This window comes from Alexandromys fortis, unplaced genomic scaffold (genome assembly GCF_014885135.2).
Source record: "Alexandromys fortis isolate MF-2015 unplaced genomic scaffold, M_Fortis_MF-2015_v1.1 scaffold_227, whole genome shotgun sequence".
Classification (NCBI taxonomy): domain Eukaryota; kingdom Metazoa; phylum Chordata; class Mammalia; order Rodentia; family Cricetidae; genus Alexandromys; species Alexandromys fortis.
In genome coordinates this window covers 224,818-243,608 of record NW_026068109.1, presented here as the reverse complement: position 1 = coordinate 243,608, position 18,791 = coordinate 224,818, and the positions used below count along the sequence as shown (strand labels likewise).

General features: G+C 47.8%; 1 protein-coding gene across 1 annotated transcript; it reads left to right on the top strand.

Moving 5' to 3' along the window:
* Nucleotides 1-7,619: 7,619 nt before the first annotated feature.
* Nucleotides 7,620-17,036, top strand: LOC126489842 (olfactory receptor 10AC1-like). Its single transcript, XM_050124414.1, has 5 exons — nt 7,620-7,631; nt 10,298-10,349; nt 10,554-11,488; nt 16,254-16,338; nt 16,873-17,036. Exons 1-5 carry the CDS (start codon nt 7,620-7,622, stop codon nt 17,034-17,036), a joined length of 1,248 nt encoding a protein of 415 aa, XP_049980371.1.
* Nucleotides 17,037-18,791: the final 1,755 nt, after the last annotated feature.

Genomic DNA, 18,791 nt, shown 5'->3' with positions numbered 1-18,791 from the left:
GACAAACCTTTATCCAAACTAACCAAAAGGCAGAGAGAGAATATCCAAATTAACAAAATCAGAAATGAAAAGGGGGACATAATAACAGACATGGAGGAAATACAGAGAATCATCAGGTCATATTTTGAAAACCTGTACTCCACAAAATTGGAAAACTTAAAGGAAATGGACAACTTTCTGGATAAATATCATTTACCAAAATTAAATCAAGACCAGATAAGCAAATTAAACAGACCTATAACTGGCTGAAGAAATAGAAACAGTCATCAAAAGTCTCCCAACCAAAAAAGGCCAGGTTTCAGCTCAGAATTCTACAAAACTTCCAAAGAGGAGCTAATACCAATACTCCTCAAATTATTCCACACAAGAGAAAGAGAGAGAACATTGCCAAACTTCTTCTTAATGAGGCTACAATTAACCTGCTACCCAAACCACAGATATACAATACTAAGAAAGAGAACTACAGACCAATTTAAAACATAAAACTCTGTCTCAAAAAACAAAATGGGGAGGGGTAGCTGGAGAAATGGCTCAGTGGGTAAAAGCACTGGCTGCTCGTCTGGGATTCAATTCCAGCACCCTCGTGGTGGCTCACAACCATCTGTAACTCCAGTTCCAGGGGATCTGGTGCTTTCTTCTCTTCCATGTGCACTGCACACACGGTGCACATAACACAAGCAGGCAAATCTTTTAAAAAATTATTTCACTCTTTGTTAAATTCTCATTTTGTTTATGCAATCCTTTCCCAATGCTGAATCTTTAAGACAATTATTTAAATTGAAAATATTTCATTATTCTCTGTGAATTGCCATATGGGTTGGGAATCAAGCTGAAGTCCTCTGGAAGAGCACCAAGTCATAAACACTGAGCCTTCTATCCAGGCCATTATCTAAAATCTTTGTTCCGGTAATACATAAATCTCTTATTTAGGACCAGTTCCTGGAGATCTGTTGTGTTTATTTACCAGTGTCCTATTGCCTTTGGGGGGTGTGTGTGTGTGTGTATGTGTGTGCGCGCGTGCACGTGCGTGTATGCACGCACTCATGCGCTCCTTGCAGACTTGTGCAAGGATCCACTCTTCTCTGAGTTGTGATAGTTGGGGATAGGAATCTTCAATCATTCTCTCCCCCCCCAAAAAACAAAAAACAAACAAACAAAAAAACAGTCTCTCACTGAAGCTGGGGCCCCCTGATTGGACAAGCCAGCCAGCAACCCCCAGGGATCCTCCTATCTCTGCCTCCCCAGTGCTGGGGCTACAAGTGTATGTGACTGCCCAGCTATTTAGATGGGTTCTAGGGTGTCAGGACTCAGACCCTCAATGCTTATGCAGCAAGCATGGGCTACTCCATCCCTCCAACCCTCTGTGGCTTCTTATCCGAACGCAGGCTTTCCCAGAGTATTCTAGCTCATGGATAGATGTCAAACAGTTTACTGTGAGGTTGCTGCCATGTTATTGGCATCGCTCTTAGTCAGTGTCTTTTAAACCATGACACTCTTGGTCGCTTCTGGGTCCAAACTTTTGGTAAATTTTATGAAAATTTGAACAGAGCGGTAGTGAACTTTTGTTTCTTTCTCCAGGGAGCTTCTCTTAAAGTGCTCTGGGCCACTCCTTCCTCTGAGGTCAAGTTTGTCCCAAATCTCAGTGTTGTCATCACTGCAGGGAGATAGCCTTCTTGTCTCCTTGGACCAGAAGTTTCAGGCTCTCCCAAGATACTGAAGCTCTGATTTCCCACGTTGCTCTCCTTCCTGTCCCTCCAGCCCCATCCTTCTGAGACCCCCACATTCCTCAGACAGCACAGTTGCGGGGAGAAGGTGCTAACAAGACTCTGGGGTTTTAGCACAAGCTAGACCCTTAAGTGGGCCCTGGGAAACCCATTAAGCATCTCTTTCAAAGATCTTCTCTCCATTTTGAAAGAAGTTGGACTATCAGGGGAGTCAGAAGACGGAGGCTCGATAGGGCCAGTCTGCTTCTGTTTCTACAAAAGCTTTCCATGATCGATGCTGGTGTCTTATCACTCTGGTTTGCACTTCTTTCCGTTATATATGTGTTTGTATTCAATGTGAACTTTGAAGAGTGAGTGCATTTCCAGGTGGGAAAATGACATTCGGATGTTAGGGGTGCATGGGCGAGACCAGAGAGACACCGATGATCAGGACATATGCACGTTGTTGGGGAACTTGCTAATGACTGAGGCAGAACATGGAAGGGAGAGAACTTTAGAAGTAGTGGTACTGGGTCTCTCTTGTAGTAGGTGGAGCTTAGAGATCTAGCTCTAAGTCACTTTCCTGATGCGAATCTGTGGTCCTGAGTGGGACTTCTCACTGTTGCCAGAGTCGGTAGGTGGGCAGTGGGCTGGCCAAGCAGAAAGCTAAGAGGTTTGCAATTCCGTACCTCATTTCCATATTCTGGTCATTCTGCTCCAGGCATGGCAGGGAAGGCGCCATAAAGGATGGAGCCAGGGATTGACGTGCAAAGTTTCCAATAGAATTCCCCAGTGGAGAGTCATGCTTCCTGAATTCCGGGGTAATCTCTCTATCCTCTCTCTCTTCCCTCTTCCCCATCTCTCTTCTTTCTCACCTTTCCCTCCCAAACTCTCTCTAACCTCTTCCATTTTCCTTCTTTATTTCTCTCTGCCTCCCTGTTCACCCATCCTTCTCAGCCCTTCCCCTCTTCCCTTCTCTGTTTCTTTTTCTTTTGATTTTTTCTTGATCTCTTTAATCTTTCCCTCTCAAATCTCTCTCCTCCATCTTATCTTTTCCTCTTAAATTTCTCTCCTCATTTTCAATTTGTCTCCTCTCTCCCAGCCCCTCTCTCTCTCTCTCTCTCTCTCTCTCTCTCTCTCTCTCTCTCTCTCTCTCTCTCTCTCTCTCTCTCACACACACACACACACACACACAATTTTTTCCTCCCAGCACCTCTATCTATCTGTCTGTCTCTCTATCATCTATCATCTGTCTATCATCTATCGTCTGTCTGTCTATATCTCTCAATCTCTCCCCCCTTTCATCCGCCGTCTCTCTCCTCTGATCTTTTCCTATAAATCTCTCTCTGTCTCCCATCTTTACTCCTGCAGCCCAGAGCCCTCTGAGACACCTGAGTTGGGCTGCTCCATCAATGGCACCTGTCTCTAGTCCTCATTAGCCTGGCTTGCTTAGTGTGCAGCCTGACATGGCACCCCAGTTATGAGTCTCTTCAGACCTTCATCTCTTCGTCTCTCTGTGAACCTCAAAGTCTTCAGCTTTCTTCCTTCTCTTCTCATCTTCTCCTCAGATGGATGGAGAGACACAGGCATAGGAGAGAGATACAAAGTGCAGCAAGCCCCCCCCCCCATAAGAGCAGATTTTGATATCAGCATCTGGAAAAAATCCTAGTACAGGGAGAAGCTGTATTGCTACCTTTTGTTAAGTCACCCTCTCTGGTCTCAGCTTCCCTGCCTGTGAATCAATAATAATGCCTATTACATAATTGCCTGCAGCATCACAAGTTGTGGCTATGTGGGAAGTGATAGCGTGTGTGTGTAGCACTCAAAACATCATCTGTGCCTGTGACGGGTAGCCATATCAACGTAGGAAGTGGTAGCGTGCGTGGATAGAGGTAGCCACATCAACTGTGGCAGTGTTCTCTGTTCTCACTCTGGTTTCCTGTCCAGTCAGTGTTTAGAGGGGATGAAGGGACATGGCCACTGAAGAGTTAGAGTAAGGCGGAAGTGATGTCGAGACCCAGGAAACCATGGGACTGTACGGATAGGAATGGGATTGAGATGAAGGCTAGTCTCTCTCTCTCTCTCTCTCTCTCTCTCTCTCTCTCTCTCTCTCTCTCTCTCTCTCTGTGTGTGTGTGTGTGTGTGTGTTTATGAAACCATACACATGACACAGTGCACAAGTGGTGGTCAGAGGACAAAAGGACAGCCCTCACCTTCCACCTTATTTTGAAGTAGGGTCTCTATTGCCCACCACTGCATACACCAGGCTAGCTGACCTGCCAGCTCCTGTACCCAACTCGATCTCCCCACAGGAGCCCTGCAATTACGTATGCATGCTACGCATCTGACTTTTACATGGGATCTAAGGAACTGAACCCGGGTCCTCAGGCACACACAGCAAGTGATTTACCCATCTCCCTTGTCCAGAGCTAGGGTATTAAATGCATCAGAGTTTTGGTGTCGGGGCAACAGGCGAATCGAATCTGAGTATGTTGCAAGTCTCTGCCCACCTTCTTTCTCTCTTCCACTACTTGCTCCATCTCCCCAGATAAGTATTTGCATCTAAAGTAGGATGTGGTAGTCAGGGAGCCAAGAGAAAGTCAAGCACATCTTGATGTGTTAGTCGTGTATGTTCTTTTCTCATCCATTTATTTATGAGACAGGATTTCACCATGCAGCCCTAGCTGGTCTGGAACTTGATATATAGATGAAGTTGACTACACGCTCACAGAAATCTGCCTGCCTCTATCTCCAAAATGCTGGGATTAAAGGTGTGTTTCTCCACGCCCAGCTTTTCTTTTAACTTTTATTACATTTATTTGTTTATTTAGTGTGTGTGTGTGTGTGCATACGCATGCCTGTGTGCACATGTGCACAAATACAAAAAGCACATGTTGCCGTTGGAGATCAGCTTCTGGGAGTCAGCTGTCCTTCTACAAGTGGGTCTCAGGGATTGAACTCAGGTCAACAGACTTGGTGGTAAGCACCTTTACCCTGGTATTTTTTTTTTTAATTCATTGGTATTTTCTAAACACAGGGACTCTTCTACCGGATGCGTCACAGGCATCATTTAAAACAATCACTGACACCACCCTGTGGGCCAAGGGTCCTGCTGATGTTTAAGACGAGAATCTCCCCGCGATCACTGATGGCTGACACCATCTCAATGGAATGTAGGTGAGTCCTAAAGCCCCGTGAGAGCCCTCGGGTGAGGAACCTGACACCTAGGGAGACAACAGCACATCAGAGGACTGAGGGCTTGGCTCAGCTGGGGGAGTGCTTGTCTCGTGGACACGGAAACTAGGCATGGCAGCACATGCCTGCTGGGTCAGCTCTCAGAGAGGAAGAGGAGGGAGGAGGGAGGAGTCATCTTCAATTATGTAGTGAATGCTAGGCCAGCCTAGGCTACATGAGACCCTGTCTCAATAACAACACCACCACATCAAAGACCAAAGCTCTGACTCTAGTTCCAGAGTTGACTGTTACCCAAGGCTAGCCCAGGACAGAATGCAGTGTGCACCAGCACAAGTGTAGACACCTACACACACTGAGACAGGTAGGAAGAGCCTTTGTTTGTTTTTAACGTTTATTATTCATTCGTGTGTGTGTGCACGTGTGCACACTCGAGCACATGCTTGTCTGAGCTCACATATGTGCCATAGCACACGTGAAGGTCAGAGGACAACTTGCAAGGAGTCAGTTTTCCCCTCCCACCGTGTGGGTCCTAGAGACTGAACTTGGGTCATCAGCCTTGGCAGCAAGTGGCTTTGCCTACAGAATCATCTCACCAGCTCAAAAGAGCCCTTGGGATAAATACATTGCTCAGAAATACTTCTAAGATCTGTCCAAAAATGCCATCCAAGTTATGCCTAGGTTAACACCCACTGCCAACAGACTTCTCTCTAAATCAAGACAATGTCATCCCTCTTTTTTTTTTCTTTTCTTTTCTGGGGTACTGAAAATTGGCTCAAGGCTTTGCATGTTAGGCAAGTGTCCCACCACTGAACAACAGTCCAGGTCTTCTGCTTATAAAATTATTCCCTTTAAAGTGTCTTTTTAAGGACAAACTCTGACTTACATAGCTGTAGTTGGCCAGGCATTTGCCTTGTAGACCAAACAGGTCTGGAAGTCCCAGAGATCTGCTTGCCTTTGCCTTGTCAGTCTTTGAATTAAAGGAGCATCGCACACCTTCAGAAAACATCCATTTATTCCTCCTCGTGTGCAAGGTCAATGGGCAACTTGAGGACATCGCTTCTTTCCTCCCACTGTGTGGGTCCTGGGGTCAGACTCGGGTTGTTGGTCTTGACAGCAGGCCCCATTACCCACTGAGCCACCTTGCTGTCTGCACCGATGCTTTCGAGACAGGGCTTCATTATTGAGCCCAAACTGGCCTTGAACTCACAGTCCTCCTGCTTTAATCTTTCCAGGGCTGGGATTACAGGCTTTTGCTACGGTGTCTTAATGTTTTTAGGATTTTTTGAGAAGCCTAAACCTCTTTTAAAAGAATAAGACGAGCCGAGCGATGGTGGTGCACGCCTTTAATCCCAGCACTTGGGAGGCAGAGGCAGGCGGATCTCTGTGAGTTCGAGACCAGCCTGGTCTACAGAGCTAGTGCCAGGACAGGCTCCAAAACCACAGAGAAACCCTGTCTCGAAAAACAAAAACAAACAAACAAACAAACAAACAAACAAAAGAATAAGACGAAGCTGGTTGAGTGCAGGCATTTAGTCCCAGCACTCGGGAGTCAAAGACAGGCGGATTGCTGTAAATTTGAGGCCAACCTGGTCTACAGAGTGACTTCCAGGACAGTTTGGGCTACACACAGAAACCCTGTCTCAAAAATAAATAGAATAGAATAGAATAAGATGAGGTCTGAAAAGAAAATTTGGTGGGTAAAATGTGTGCCACGAAAGAATGAGGACCCATGTTCAGATCCCCAGCATTCCTGTAAAGCCAGGTGTGGCAGTGTGTGTCTGCAGCCCCAGGGCTGGGGAGGTGGACATGGGCTCACTGGCCGACCAGTCGTGGCCAAATCAGTGAGCGCTAGGTTCAGTGAGGTGGAGGGGTTGGAGAGATGGCTTAGCAGTGAAGAGAACTGGCTGTGCCCAAGGGAGCCAAGCTCAGTTGCCAGCACACACATTCGGTGATCCACAGTCGCCTGTGACTCCAGCTCCAGGGGATCCAGCAGCCTCTTCCGGCCTCCTCACGTAGCCACACACAGGTGCACAGATTCGTATGGAGACATAAAAACACAGAACAATACATGGTGGCTCACAACCATCTGTAATGAGATCTGGCGCCCTCTTCTGGCCTGCAGGCATACATGGAGGAAGAATGTTGTATACATAATAAATAAATAAAAAATCAAAAAAAAAAACCACAGAACAAATAAAATCTTTGTAAAAGAAGGGAGTTGTTGAGGAAGATCTCCAGGGTGACACACGCACTCACACAGGCAAGTGCGTGTACTCACATGCACATAGTTTTATAAAGACAATTTACAGCCAGGTGGTGGTGGATCTCTGAGTTCAAGGCCAGCCTGGTATACAGAGCAAGTTCCAGGACAGCCAGAGAAACATTGTCTCAAAAAGACTGAAAAAAAATAGAAGATGGTTTATTTTGGAAATAAAAACATAACCACAAACTTGATTTTTTTAAACAGTGCCACAAAATAGCAGACACAGAAGGGACAGAAAGGCCCGACTCTCATTTTACAGTGGGCCCTGGCTTGTGTCCTGGACAGCATCTTGCAGTGAGCATCGGAGGGCTGACCTCGGGGTTCTTTCTCTGTGCAGCTGAGCTCTACGACACAACTGGTCCATCAGGAGCCTCCAGGGAGGAGAGGGGACATTGACTAATGACAGAGGACAGCCCCAGTGATGGTGGGACTTCACATCAGCCTACTCTCTCGGGCTCATGGCGTTGAAGGTAGGTGGGTGAGCGCCTCTGAGGAAGCAGGAACTGGACCCGGCCAGCTGAGCTTCTCGAGGGAGATGAGCTTGAGTTGGCTCTGTGTGTGTGTGTGTGTGTGTGTGTGTGTGTGTGTGTGTTATACGCATGTTTGAGTGTACACAGGTACACCTGTGTGCATGCATGTGGACAACAGAGGTCGCCTCAACTGTGGTTCCTCAGCTGCCATCCACCTTGGGCTTTGTTTCATTTGTTTGTTTATTTGTTTGTTTGCTTGTGACAGGGTCTTTTGCTTGCCACGAACCCACCAACTAGGCTACACTACCTATCTAGTGTGCCTTAAGAATCCTATGTCTAAAAAAAAAAAAATCCTATGTCTACCTTCCCAGGGCTGGGGCTACAGGTGTTTGTCACCACACCTGACTTAAAAAAAAATGGGACCTGGGAATTGAACTCGGGTCCTCAGGCTCACAGAATGATACTTTCCCATCTCTTGGGCCCATCTCTGAAGCCCCAGAGCCTGAGTTAGTTTCCAAGGGGGACTACAGGCATGACTCTGTGGCAGAACGCTTGTTTGGTCTAAAGATATTTCAGGTTCCTCAAAATATTAAAAATATGTGAATGCAGTAGCATATACCTATACTCCCAATATTCAGGGGGCTGCAGCAGGAGGATTCAGAGCCGTGGTTCTCAGCCTTCCTAACGCTGCGACCTTTAATACAGTTACTCATGTTGTGACGACACCAACCACAAAATCATTTTTGTTGCTACCTCTAGTAACTCTGCGACTGTTGTAAATTATAATGTAAATATCTGATTGTAAGATATCGGATATGTGACCCCTGTTAAAGTGTCATTTGACCCCCAAAGGGGTCACAACCCGTAGGTTCAGAACTACTGATTTAGAGAGTCTACAGTGAGACTCTGTCTCAAAATTACCATCTCGTAGGGATGTCATCCAATGGTAGAACACTTGTCTAGGATTCAGAAAAGGTCCTGGGTTCTATCTGAAGCATAACAAAAAAAAATGATGGTGGGTGGCGATGTTGGTGATGATGAAGATGATGGAGATATGAAGGAAGATGTAAAAGCGTGGAGGGTAAGAAGAGGAAGGAGATGAGATGCATGTCACAGTTGACATGACCTTTGGTAACCGAGTGTGGAAATGGGTCAATTCTGGTAGTTTGGGGAGGTGTTGAACAGGAAAGTGATTAGTTGCACATCCCAGCTGAAGCTGATGGCCACAATGATAGGAAGCGCTAGGAACACATTTAAGAAGAATCCAGAAGAATCTGTAGGGAACAGTGAGGCCAGGGGTGCTCTGAGGTTCAGAGCTGGAAACCCAAGCTGGGAAAATAACTCTGTGTGTGTGTGTGTGTGTGTGTGTGTGTGTGTGTGTGTGTGTGTGTGCAATATAAACGTGTGAAGATTAAGGCTCAAATAACTGGTCCCTCGACTTTCAGTAATTCAGCAAACCACACAGACATAGCTCAGACTATCTGTCCCATAAGGCTGAAGTTAGTGGTGTTGCTATGGCAACTGTAGATTCAGAGAGTGATGTCCAGCGAGCCTAGGGACAGACATGCAAGTACAGAAGCCTTGGAGGTTGAATAGAACTTTTCCAGACAGTCTAGAGGTGTGTGTGTGTTGTTGTTGTTTTTATTTGTTTGTTTTGATTTTTTGAGATAGTTTCTCTGTAGCTTTGTCCTAGAACTCATTCTGTAGACTAGGCTGGCTTCGAACACACAGAGATCCGCCTGTCTCTGCCTCCCGAGCGCTGGGATTAAAGGCGTGTGCCACCACCACCTGGCTATTTTGTTTTGTTTTGTTGGCAGTGCTGAGGATGGCATGCCTTCTAGACAAGTGCTCTACCACAGAACCAGGCTCCCAGCCCCTCACTGGGGGATTCTAGGCAGGGGCTCTACCATTGAACTACACCCCAGCCCCTCACTGGGGGATTCTAGATGAGTTCTATACTGCAGAACTATACACTCAGCCTAAATAATTCCAGATAGACACTATGAGGTCCCCAGGGAAATCCAGGAAGAAAACAGCAGGTGAAAAGATAGGGAGCGTGTAGGAATGGAGACCTTCCAGCGTGGGTTACGGTGCTGAGAGGAGGCTGAGGAGCCATGAAGGATGAGGAGAGCTGAGGGAAGTGAACTCATCCTGAAAGCAAAGATGAGGTAATGAAGCAAGGACCTGACTTCTGCTCTGATAAAAACTCACTCTGCTGGTGGTGAAGTCCTTAGAAGGACAACCAAGTCTGGTGGTGCACACCTGCAAACCTAGCACTTGGGAGGCTGAGGCATGAGGATCGTGACATACAGAGACCTCGTCTCAAAATAAAAAATAAAATAAAATAAATTGTGAAGCTGGGGAGATAACGCGGTCAGCAAAGTGCTTGTTTGCAAGCCTGAAGGCCTGAGTTCAAGTCCCAAGTCCCAAAACCCACATTAAAAAGCTAGGTATAATGACACATGCCTACAGTGTCCAGGATGGGGGAGCTTACTGGCCAGGCAGTTTAACAGAATTTCCGAGCCCCAGGTTCAATGAGGGACCCTGAGTGGAAAAATAAGATGAAGAGGGATTAAGGAAGCATGGAGTGAAGGGGAGGGCTCAGTCCTGAGACAGGTAATCGCATGGGGCCGTTTATTGCTCATAAACACCTTGGCTGTTACCAGGTGGCCTCAAACTCCGTTGCCAGCACCACCACTGGGCAGCTCACAGTAGCCTGTAACTCCCTTTCCAGGGGATCCCGTGCCCTATTCTGACTCCCAGGGCGTATTCACACGTAGATAGTAAAATAAAACGAACCATCACAGAGCGGGCTCTGGAGAGCTGATGCAGAGTCCTTGGGTCTGGGCAAAGATAAAGGCACCCGGATCTTGGGAGGAAGATGTCCACCTTGATACTCCCCTCTGGTTTGTCCTCCACCAGGCCCCAACACGAGCCACTGGTCTGAGCCCAACTGGACGGCACCGCAGGAATTTGTCATCCTAGGCTTCTCGGGGTGGCCCCCGGGCCTCCGCCTGCTGCTCTTCTCTCTCCTCTTGCCCCTCTACTTGGCCACCCTGGCTGGGAACCTGCTCATTCTGGGCCTGGCCCTGGCAGAACCCACTCTACACACACCCATGTACTTCTTCTTAGGTTCCCTGTCTGCAGTTGAGGTAGCCTACACCCTGGTACTCACCCCACGGATGCTGGCTGGGTTTCTCCTGCCTCCCGGTGGCCAGGCTGTGGCGCCTTCTACCTGCGCGGCCCAAATGGGTCTCTTCGTGGCTCTGGGTGGCTCTGAGTGCCTGCTGTTGGCAGCCATGGCCTTGGACCGCTACCTGGCTATCTGCCGCCCTCTCTACTACCCTCAGCTCATGACCACTGGGCTCTGCTGGGCCCTTCTAGCTTCTTGTTGTGTGGGTGGCTCCGTCCTAGCCTTAGGTCTCACCACTGTTATATTCCAGCTGCCTTTCTGCCATGGCGGCCTTGTCAATCACGTCTTCTGTGACCTCCCAGCTGTGTTGGTTCTGGCCTGTGGGAACCGGGACCTTCAGGAACACGCGTTACTGGCAGCCTGCATGCTTCTGCTGGTGCTGCCCCTAATCCTCATCTTAATGTCCTACACCAGGGTACTGGTGGTCATCCTGGGGGTGGGGGATGGTGCTGGCCGCCGCAAGGCCTTCAACACGGTGGCGTCCCATCTCACGGTGGCTGTGCTCCACTATGGCTGTGCCACAGCCATGTACGCCAGACCCCTGAGAAGCCGCTCCCTGGAGGAAGATAAGCTCGTGTCCCTCATTTACATAAACCTCACACCGCTCCTGTACCCAGCCATCTATACACTGCGCAATCGGGACATGCAGGGCGCCCTCCAAAGGGTAGTCAGCCAGAGGACGATGGGGGCGGTCCAACAAGCTGATCCGGCCTAACTGCGGATGCCAGGTGTTACTGGAGGTGCTGATGGAAATCACGCCACGCCACAGCCATCATACATAACCTCCCCATCACCTGCCGGATGTAAACGTGGCCGTAGCATCCGAAGACCCCCAAACTGAACTTCAGACTAGCAAGGCTTCGGCTCACGTTCAGAATGACATAGCTCTTTGTAGTGGGGATGCATGTTCAGCAGCACCTCAAGTCTCCACTCACCGAATGCTGGTAGCCTCTGCTGGCCAAGATGTGACAACCAAAAAAAAAAAAATGTTATTGGAAACCAGGTTTGGAGACTCACATTGTAATTCTAGCCCTCAGCAGGCAGAGGCAGGAGGATCAAATATCCGAGACCAGGATGCACTTACACAGGAAGACCTTGTCTGGAAAAAAACAAAACAAAAAACAACAAAGAAGTTGGGGGTGGTGGCTCACCCCTATACTCCTAGCACTTGGGAGGAGGAATCAGAGGTTCAAAGTCATCCTCATGGTTTCATGGAACGCTGGAGGCTACATGAATCCCTGTCTTAAAAAATATAGAAAAGACATGTGTGGAGGCCCACACCTTCAATCCCAACATTCAGAAGACAGAGAGGCAGGTGGATCTCTGTGAGTTCGAGGCCAGCCTGGTCCACAAAGCAAATCCCAGCCAGGGATACATAGTAAGACCCTGTCTGGGAAAAAAATGTTCAAGAACATACAGTAAGGGGAAAAAAGGGAAAAGAAAGGGGAAGGAGTGAAAGAAAGAAAATTAGTAAAAAAAAAATTTTTTTGGTTTTTCGAGACAAGGTTTCTCTGTGGTTTTGGAGCCTGTCCTGGAACTAGCTCTTGTAGACCAGGCTGGTCTCGAACTCACAGAGATCCTCCTGTCTCTGCCTCCCAAGTGCTGGGATTAAAGGCGTGTGCCATCACCGCCCGGCAAAAATTAGTAAAATTAAATCTTAAAAATGTCGTTAGACCAAAGACCCCCGAGGGGCAAAACCAACGCTGCTGTTGCTCTAAGCCCTAGCCAAACAGCAGCTCCTAGACAGATGCAGAAGCTTTCAGAAGCATCCGTCACACTATGAGAAGTAGAGACAGTAGATGCAGGCCAGAGAGAGAGCTCGCTGGTTAAAGCTGCTTGCTGAGTAAGCCTAACAACCTGAGTCCGAGCCTCTTGCCCCACATAAAGATGGGTGGGATGACTAATCCCACAGTGTTTTCTGACCTCCACACGCCCACCAGGCGTGACACCCCCATCATGCTCACATATGCACAACAATAATAAGAGAGGTTTAAGTATCTGCAAATGTAGACCTACTATAAATAGCCTATAGCGTATGTGTGGAATACTCAGGAGTACTCCTTGTGGCCTGCTACACAGCAATGAGAAGGAGCAAACTGCTGTCGTCAGAAACACACAAAGACGTCAGCACAGACACTGCACATAGTCTAGTAAGCCAGCCACAGAGCACACACCATGGACTCCCACGCAGATGACGATCCATTGAAAATGGCTGGTGTCCCCAGACTGGTGGGACATGAGGGTTGACGAGGGACATATCAGGAATATTGTCTGGGTGCTAGTATTACTATTTTTCTTGGTTTGAACCAGCAAGATGGCTCAGCAGCTAAAGGTGCCTGTTCAATGTCTGGGTCCCACATAGTGGAAGGAGAGAGCCAGTTTCTAAAAGTTGATCTCTGATCTCTACACAGAGCCCCCAACCCCCAATAAACAAATATAATTTTAAAAGCTCTATCAAGACTCGTGCACACTGAAAATGTGTGCCTCTCATTGTAGTAAACAAGCTGAGCTGATTCTGGTTGTCTGGGCAGAGCGATCCTTCACAGCACCACTGCTTGTACTGTTGTGTGCCCAGTACCCTCTCTGCTTCATCCTGTGCAGATCCTTGCGTCACTCGAGACCAGCCCATCATCACCCTCTGGGTGGTGATGAAGCCCCACTGCCCTTCCTCTATAACCAGGTCTTGTAGAATCAGCCTGAGGGCTGGGGAGCTGGTTCAGTTAGGAAAGTGCTGGCGTGTAAGCATGAGGACCTGCAGGAATGGAGACTCCCAAGAACTCAGTCGTCAGCAGGCTCCAGGCTCAGTGAGGGGGCCCCGTCTAAAGTGGAGAGGCCAGTGAGAGGATGGGGAAATAAGGGTGTTTGCCACACAGCTGAGTTTGGTTTCCCAGAGCCCCTGAAACCTATAAAAGGAAAGCAAACTCCACAAAGGTGTGCTCTGACTTCCACATGTGTGAAATAGTATGTACACACACACACACACACAAACACAGGCACTGATAATAATAAAAATTAACTTTAAAACAGTATTTATCTGTGTATAGGTATGTGATTGTACATGCAATTGCGCACAGAAGCCAGAAGAGAGTGCTGTGTTGCAGTCCCTGGCGCTTTAGTTATAAGCCATTGTAAGCCGCCTCATGTGGGTGCTGGGAACTGAACTTGAGCTCTCTGCAAGAGCAGTATGTACTCTTTTTTATTTTTTTATTCATTCATTTATATTTTATGTTTTATGGGTGTTTTGACTACATATGTGTCTAGGAAGACAAGCATGTAGTGCCTGCGGAGTCCAGAAGAGGGCATCAGATCCCCAGGAACTGGAGTTACAGATAGTTGTGAGCTGCCAGATACATGCTAGGAATCGAACCTGGTCCTGTGGAATAGCAGCCAGTGCTCTTGAGGACTGAGCCATCTCTCCAGTCATTAAAAACAACTTTTAAAGGAAACAATCTACTGAAGAACATACCCTACTGGTTGACACACATGCATGCAAGGGTGAGCATGCACACACACAAATAAAACAAAAGAATGATCAAATGTAAAACGGGCTTGAAAGGGGGTTGCTTTTTGTTGTCTTGTTTGTTTTTTGAGACAGGACCTTTCTTTGGAGTCCAGGCTGGTCTTGAACTTACAGTCTTCCCCCTCAGCCTCTCGTCTGCTGGGACTACAGGCATGCAATACTACATCTGGCAGATACATAATTGATTGACTGATTGATAAAGGTATTAGGGATAAAACCAAGGGCTTTCTGAGTGTCTGGCAAGTGCCCTATCGCAGGGTTACATTCTCAGTTCTTGGATTTTGAGAGGGGATTAGTGTGCTTTTTGTTTTGATAGTGTCTCATCAAGTTGGTCAGACAGGCCTTGAACTCATTCTGTAGACTAGACTGGCCTTGCATTTGCAATCTGTCTGCCCCAGCTTCCCTAGTGGCCCTGGGCTGAAAGGCCTGCCCCATCAACCTGGGTAAGGCTTTTGTTTGAGAGTCCTGGCTGTCCTGGAACTTGCTGTGTAGACCAAGCTGGCCTCCGTTCACAGAAAGTCTCCTGCCCCTGCTTTTCAAGTACTGTAATTAAAGACACATATGCCACCATCCTATCTATCTATCTATCTATCTATCTATCTATCTATCTATCTATCTATCTTGGCTTTTGAAACAGAGTCTCACTAAGTAGCCTGGCTGGTCTGGGCTTCGCTATGTAAAATGGGCAGGCTATCCTTGAACTCACAGAGATTTGCCTGCTTCTCTCTGCCAAGTGCTAGGATTAAAGGAGAAGCCAGTGGATGTTGTTTTAGTTTTGTTTTTCCCCAAGACAGGGTTTCTCTGTGTAGCCCTAGCTGTCCTGCAACTTACTCTGTAGACCAGGCTAGCCTCTGTCTGCCTCTGCCTCCTGAGTGCTGGGGTTAGAGGTGTGCGCCACCACTGCCCGGCTGTGGATGTTTTTACACTGATCATTTCCAACTGCTTATGGTAGTTATCACTTAACAGATGGTCCACCAAGCTCACAGGGACTGAGTCCCAAACTTGCACATATAAGATATCATTCTCACCCATTTCAAGACAAAGTCTTGCTCCGTAGCCAAAACTGGTCTCTAACTTGTGACCCTCTTGCTTCAGTCTCCTAATTTGCTGGGATGAAAGTCTTGCAGAGCTATCTATCTTAGTGACAAAACTCATTCTTGTAGTTTGAAGTGTAATCCACAGCTAACAAGATAAACTTTGTAATTAAGGATATCCTGTAAAAAAAATAATAATATGGGTGGGTAAGATGGCCTAGCATGTACGAAACGGCTGAGCATCTGAGTTCAGTTTCTCAGAGACGCGGTAGCCCTCTGGTCTGTGTTCACGGGCTGTGGCTCACATGCACCTGCACGCTTGCACGAATACGCCCACAAAAATAAATAGCAAATACAACTTCGAATATGTATGGCTCATGGCTGGAGAGGTGGCTCAGAGGTTAAGAGTGCTTGCTGCTTTTTCTGAGAAACCCAGTTAGGTAGCCTGCACCCACAGGACAGCTAGCTGACTGCCAGTAGGGAAATTGATGCCCTCTTCTGGCCTCTGTGGGTAACTGCACTCACCTGCTCATAGTCATATCTTACACTCTTAGTCTTCCTTCCTTCTGTTGACTAGAAGGTGCTTTGCTTAGTTCTTCAGGGTGACAGAACGCCCCTGGGCTGTGTGGATGCTGTCACTGGAGTTGTTGCTGAGAATGCATGGGTCGTCACCCCCAGATTGGCTGTGCTCACCGAAAGCAACCCCTGTCATGTCTATCTGCCTCCAGATCTCTGTTGTGCACTCAGAGGTGTGTCCCGGCTTAACGCCCACACTGGGTACATTCCCACTGTGTCACCGCAGAAGTCAGAGTCTCAGACTTGGAATAGAGAAATAAGTTCCTGCGTCCGTGGCACTCCTGTTTCCTCTGGGCCAGGTAGGCACCGTGCAGAAGCCCATTCTCTGCTGCAACCCTCTCCGTGTGGCTCACATGACTGGGGCTGCCGTCTGGCTGAGAGAAGGTTTCTAATTGTAGAGATATTTTTATTTCGTCACACTCACAGAGCACTTTATTGGTTTTTTTTCCCCTCGTCTTGCATCTTGAATGACCTATCCCAGGTATGTGTCTTGATGTCTCTGTTGTCCTGTACACTTGGGTATCCACTTGCCCGACTTCTAGGGAAAAACAAAACAAAATGAAAAAAAAAAAAAAAACACAGAAAAGTTTTCATTTTTCCAGGTTTATGTCATAGAGCCACTTCAAAAATGTTCAGAAGGGCCGGGTGGTGGTGGCACACGCCTTTAATCCCAGCACTCAGGAGGCAGAGGCAGGCGGATCTCTGTGAGTTCGAGGCCAGCCTGGTCTACAAGAGCTAGTTCCAGGACAGGCTCCAAAGCTACAGAGAAACCCTGTCTCGAAAAACTAAAAAGAAAAAAAAATGTTTAGAAGGAAGATGAGGTTTGTTTTTCAAATCTAATAGCTCAGACTGCAAAATAATAGTTCTTTTTTAATATAGTATTTTTGGATCTTCATTCCCTGGGCTCTGCTCGCACAGATCCTCATCTCTGTGACTTCCTTGAAAACCACTTCCTGGATGAGGAGGTGAAGATCATCAAGAAGATGGGCAACCACTTGACCAACCTCCGCAGGTTGGCTGCTGGGCCGCAGGCGTCTCTGGGCGAGTACCTCTTTGAGCGGCTCACTCTCAAACATGACTAGGAGGCCTCTCCTTCCGAGGGGCTCCCACCTCTGCTCTGCACCAGCCCGCCTCAGGACCTTCACCCGAACCTCTCAAGAAGCCACTAGGCAGCTTTGTAACGCCCTGGAGCCCCTCTCAAGTCTTGGACCAAGTAAAAATAAAGCCTTTTGAAACAGAAAAAAAAAAAAAGAGGGGAAAGAAACGAAAAGAAAAGAAAGAAAAGAAAAGAAAAGAAAAGAAAAGAAAAGAAAAGAAAAGAAAAGAAGAGACAAGACAAAGTGAATTGCTTAAAATTAAGCCAGGCGTGTTAGGGTAGGCAGGGAGTCTGGGAATCAGGAGAGGAAGGTTTTTCCAAGTGCCCACCTATTGGCAAGCAACCAGAGACACCCTCACCCATTGTCAGCTTGCAGCCAATGATAAACCAGTGTTGGTTTTTCATTAAGTAACGGGAAATCCCCGAAGCAGCTTCCCGCCAACCGCAAAGTGATAAGATAAACCAATGGCAGGAAGATGTGGTTAGAAACTTTCTTCCCTGCCCCCAGGAGCAGAGCAAGTGAATCAGAACCTGTGGTGAGCTGTTTCCTCAAATCTAAAACACACACTCGAGGTTTGGTTGTGCTTGGTGCAGAATTGAGAGTTGATCCTAGGGTCCTGCGATCTCCACCATTAAGTAACAGCAGCCCCCAGTCTCCTTGTGACTTGTTTTCTCGCTGTTTTGGTTAGGCTGCAGGGGCAATGAGCCGTTGGGATCCACCTGTCTCTATCACCCAATGCTGAAATCCCAGACATGTGCAGCCATGCACGGCTCTTTATGTGTGTGCTGGGGATTCAAACTCGTGTCCTCATGTTTGCAAAGCAAGTGCTTTTATCTGCTGAGCCACCCTCTCCCACAGCCCCTCAGCCTGCCTCCTAAAAGCCAGACACGGCAGATACACAACGACAGGGCACTGGTGACCTCTGCGGCTCTAGGATATATCCCATTCTGATCAGTCATTCTCTTCAGGGTTGTACTGACTTTTTGTATGTGTGGGTGTGGGGCAGGGCATGTGTTTATGGGTGTGCACGTACCCATGAGGGTATAAAGGCTTGCGTTTGGGCATGTTGCCCTCAGAGGTGGGCAGCAGGCTTCTTCCTCAGTCATCCGCACCTCAGTTTTCAGAAGGGTTTCCCTGAACCCGGCCAGAGCTCATCGCTTTGCCTAGATTGGCATGACAGTGAGCTTCAGGGGTCCTCTAGGCCTCCGCAACACTTGGAGTGCAGGTGCACACCGCAGGTCTTGCTGTGCAGTGATGCACAGCTTTAATCCCAGCACTCAGGATTTCCGTGAGTTCAAGGCCAGCCTGGTCTACAGAGTAGTTCTAGGGCAACCCTAGCTACACAGAGAGACCTCATTTTGACAAAATAAAACAAATTTTAAAATATTTATGAAAATCTTTGGCTCAGGGCTTGGGGGATGGCTCAGTGGGTCAAAATAATTTGCTATATGAGCCTGACTGAGCTCAGTCCCCAGAGCCCATGTAAAGGTGGAAGGAGAGAAATGACTCCCAGAGGTGTCTTCTCACACTGGCACTGTGATATGTGCATTCTCTCTCTCTCTCTCTCTCTCTCTCTCTCTCTCTCTCTCTCTCTCTCGCACGCACACGTGCGCGCACTCACACACACAATGGTGCTGAAAAATGGTTCATTTTTCACCTTGCTCGGATCTCTTCCCTGTTGGTCCTGATGCTTGCAGGGTCCCCGACAGCCAGGAGGCAATGGCAGGAGTTGATTCTCTT

Coding starts and splice junctions, on each gene's coding strand:
- LOC126489842 (XM_050124414.1), top strand. Junction 10,350..10,553: donor TGGGCAGCTCACAGTAGCCT/GTAACTCCCTTT, acceptor GTCCTCCACCAG/GCCCCAACACGAGCCACTGG. Junction 16,339..16,872: donor TGCCGTCTGGCTGAGAGAAG/GTTTCTAATTGT, acceptor CTGCTCGCACAG/ATCCTCATCTCTGTGACTTC.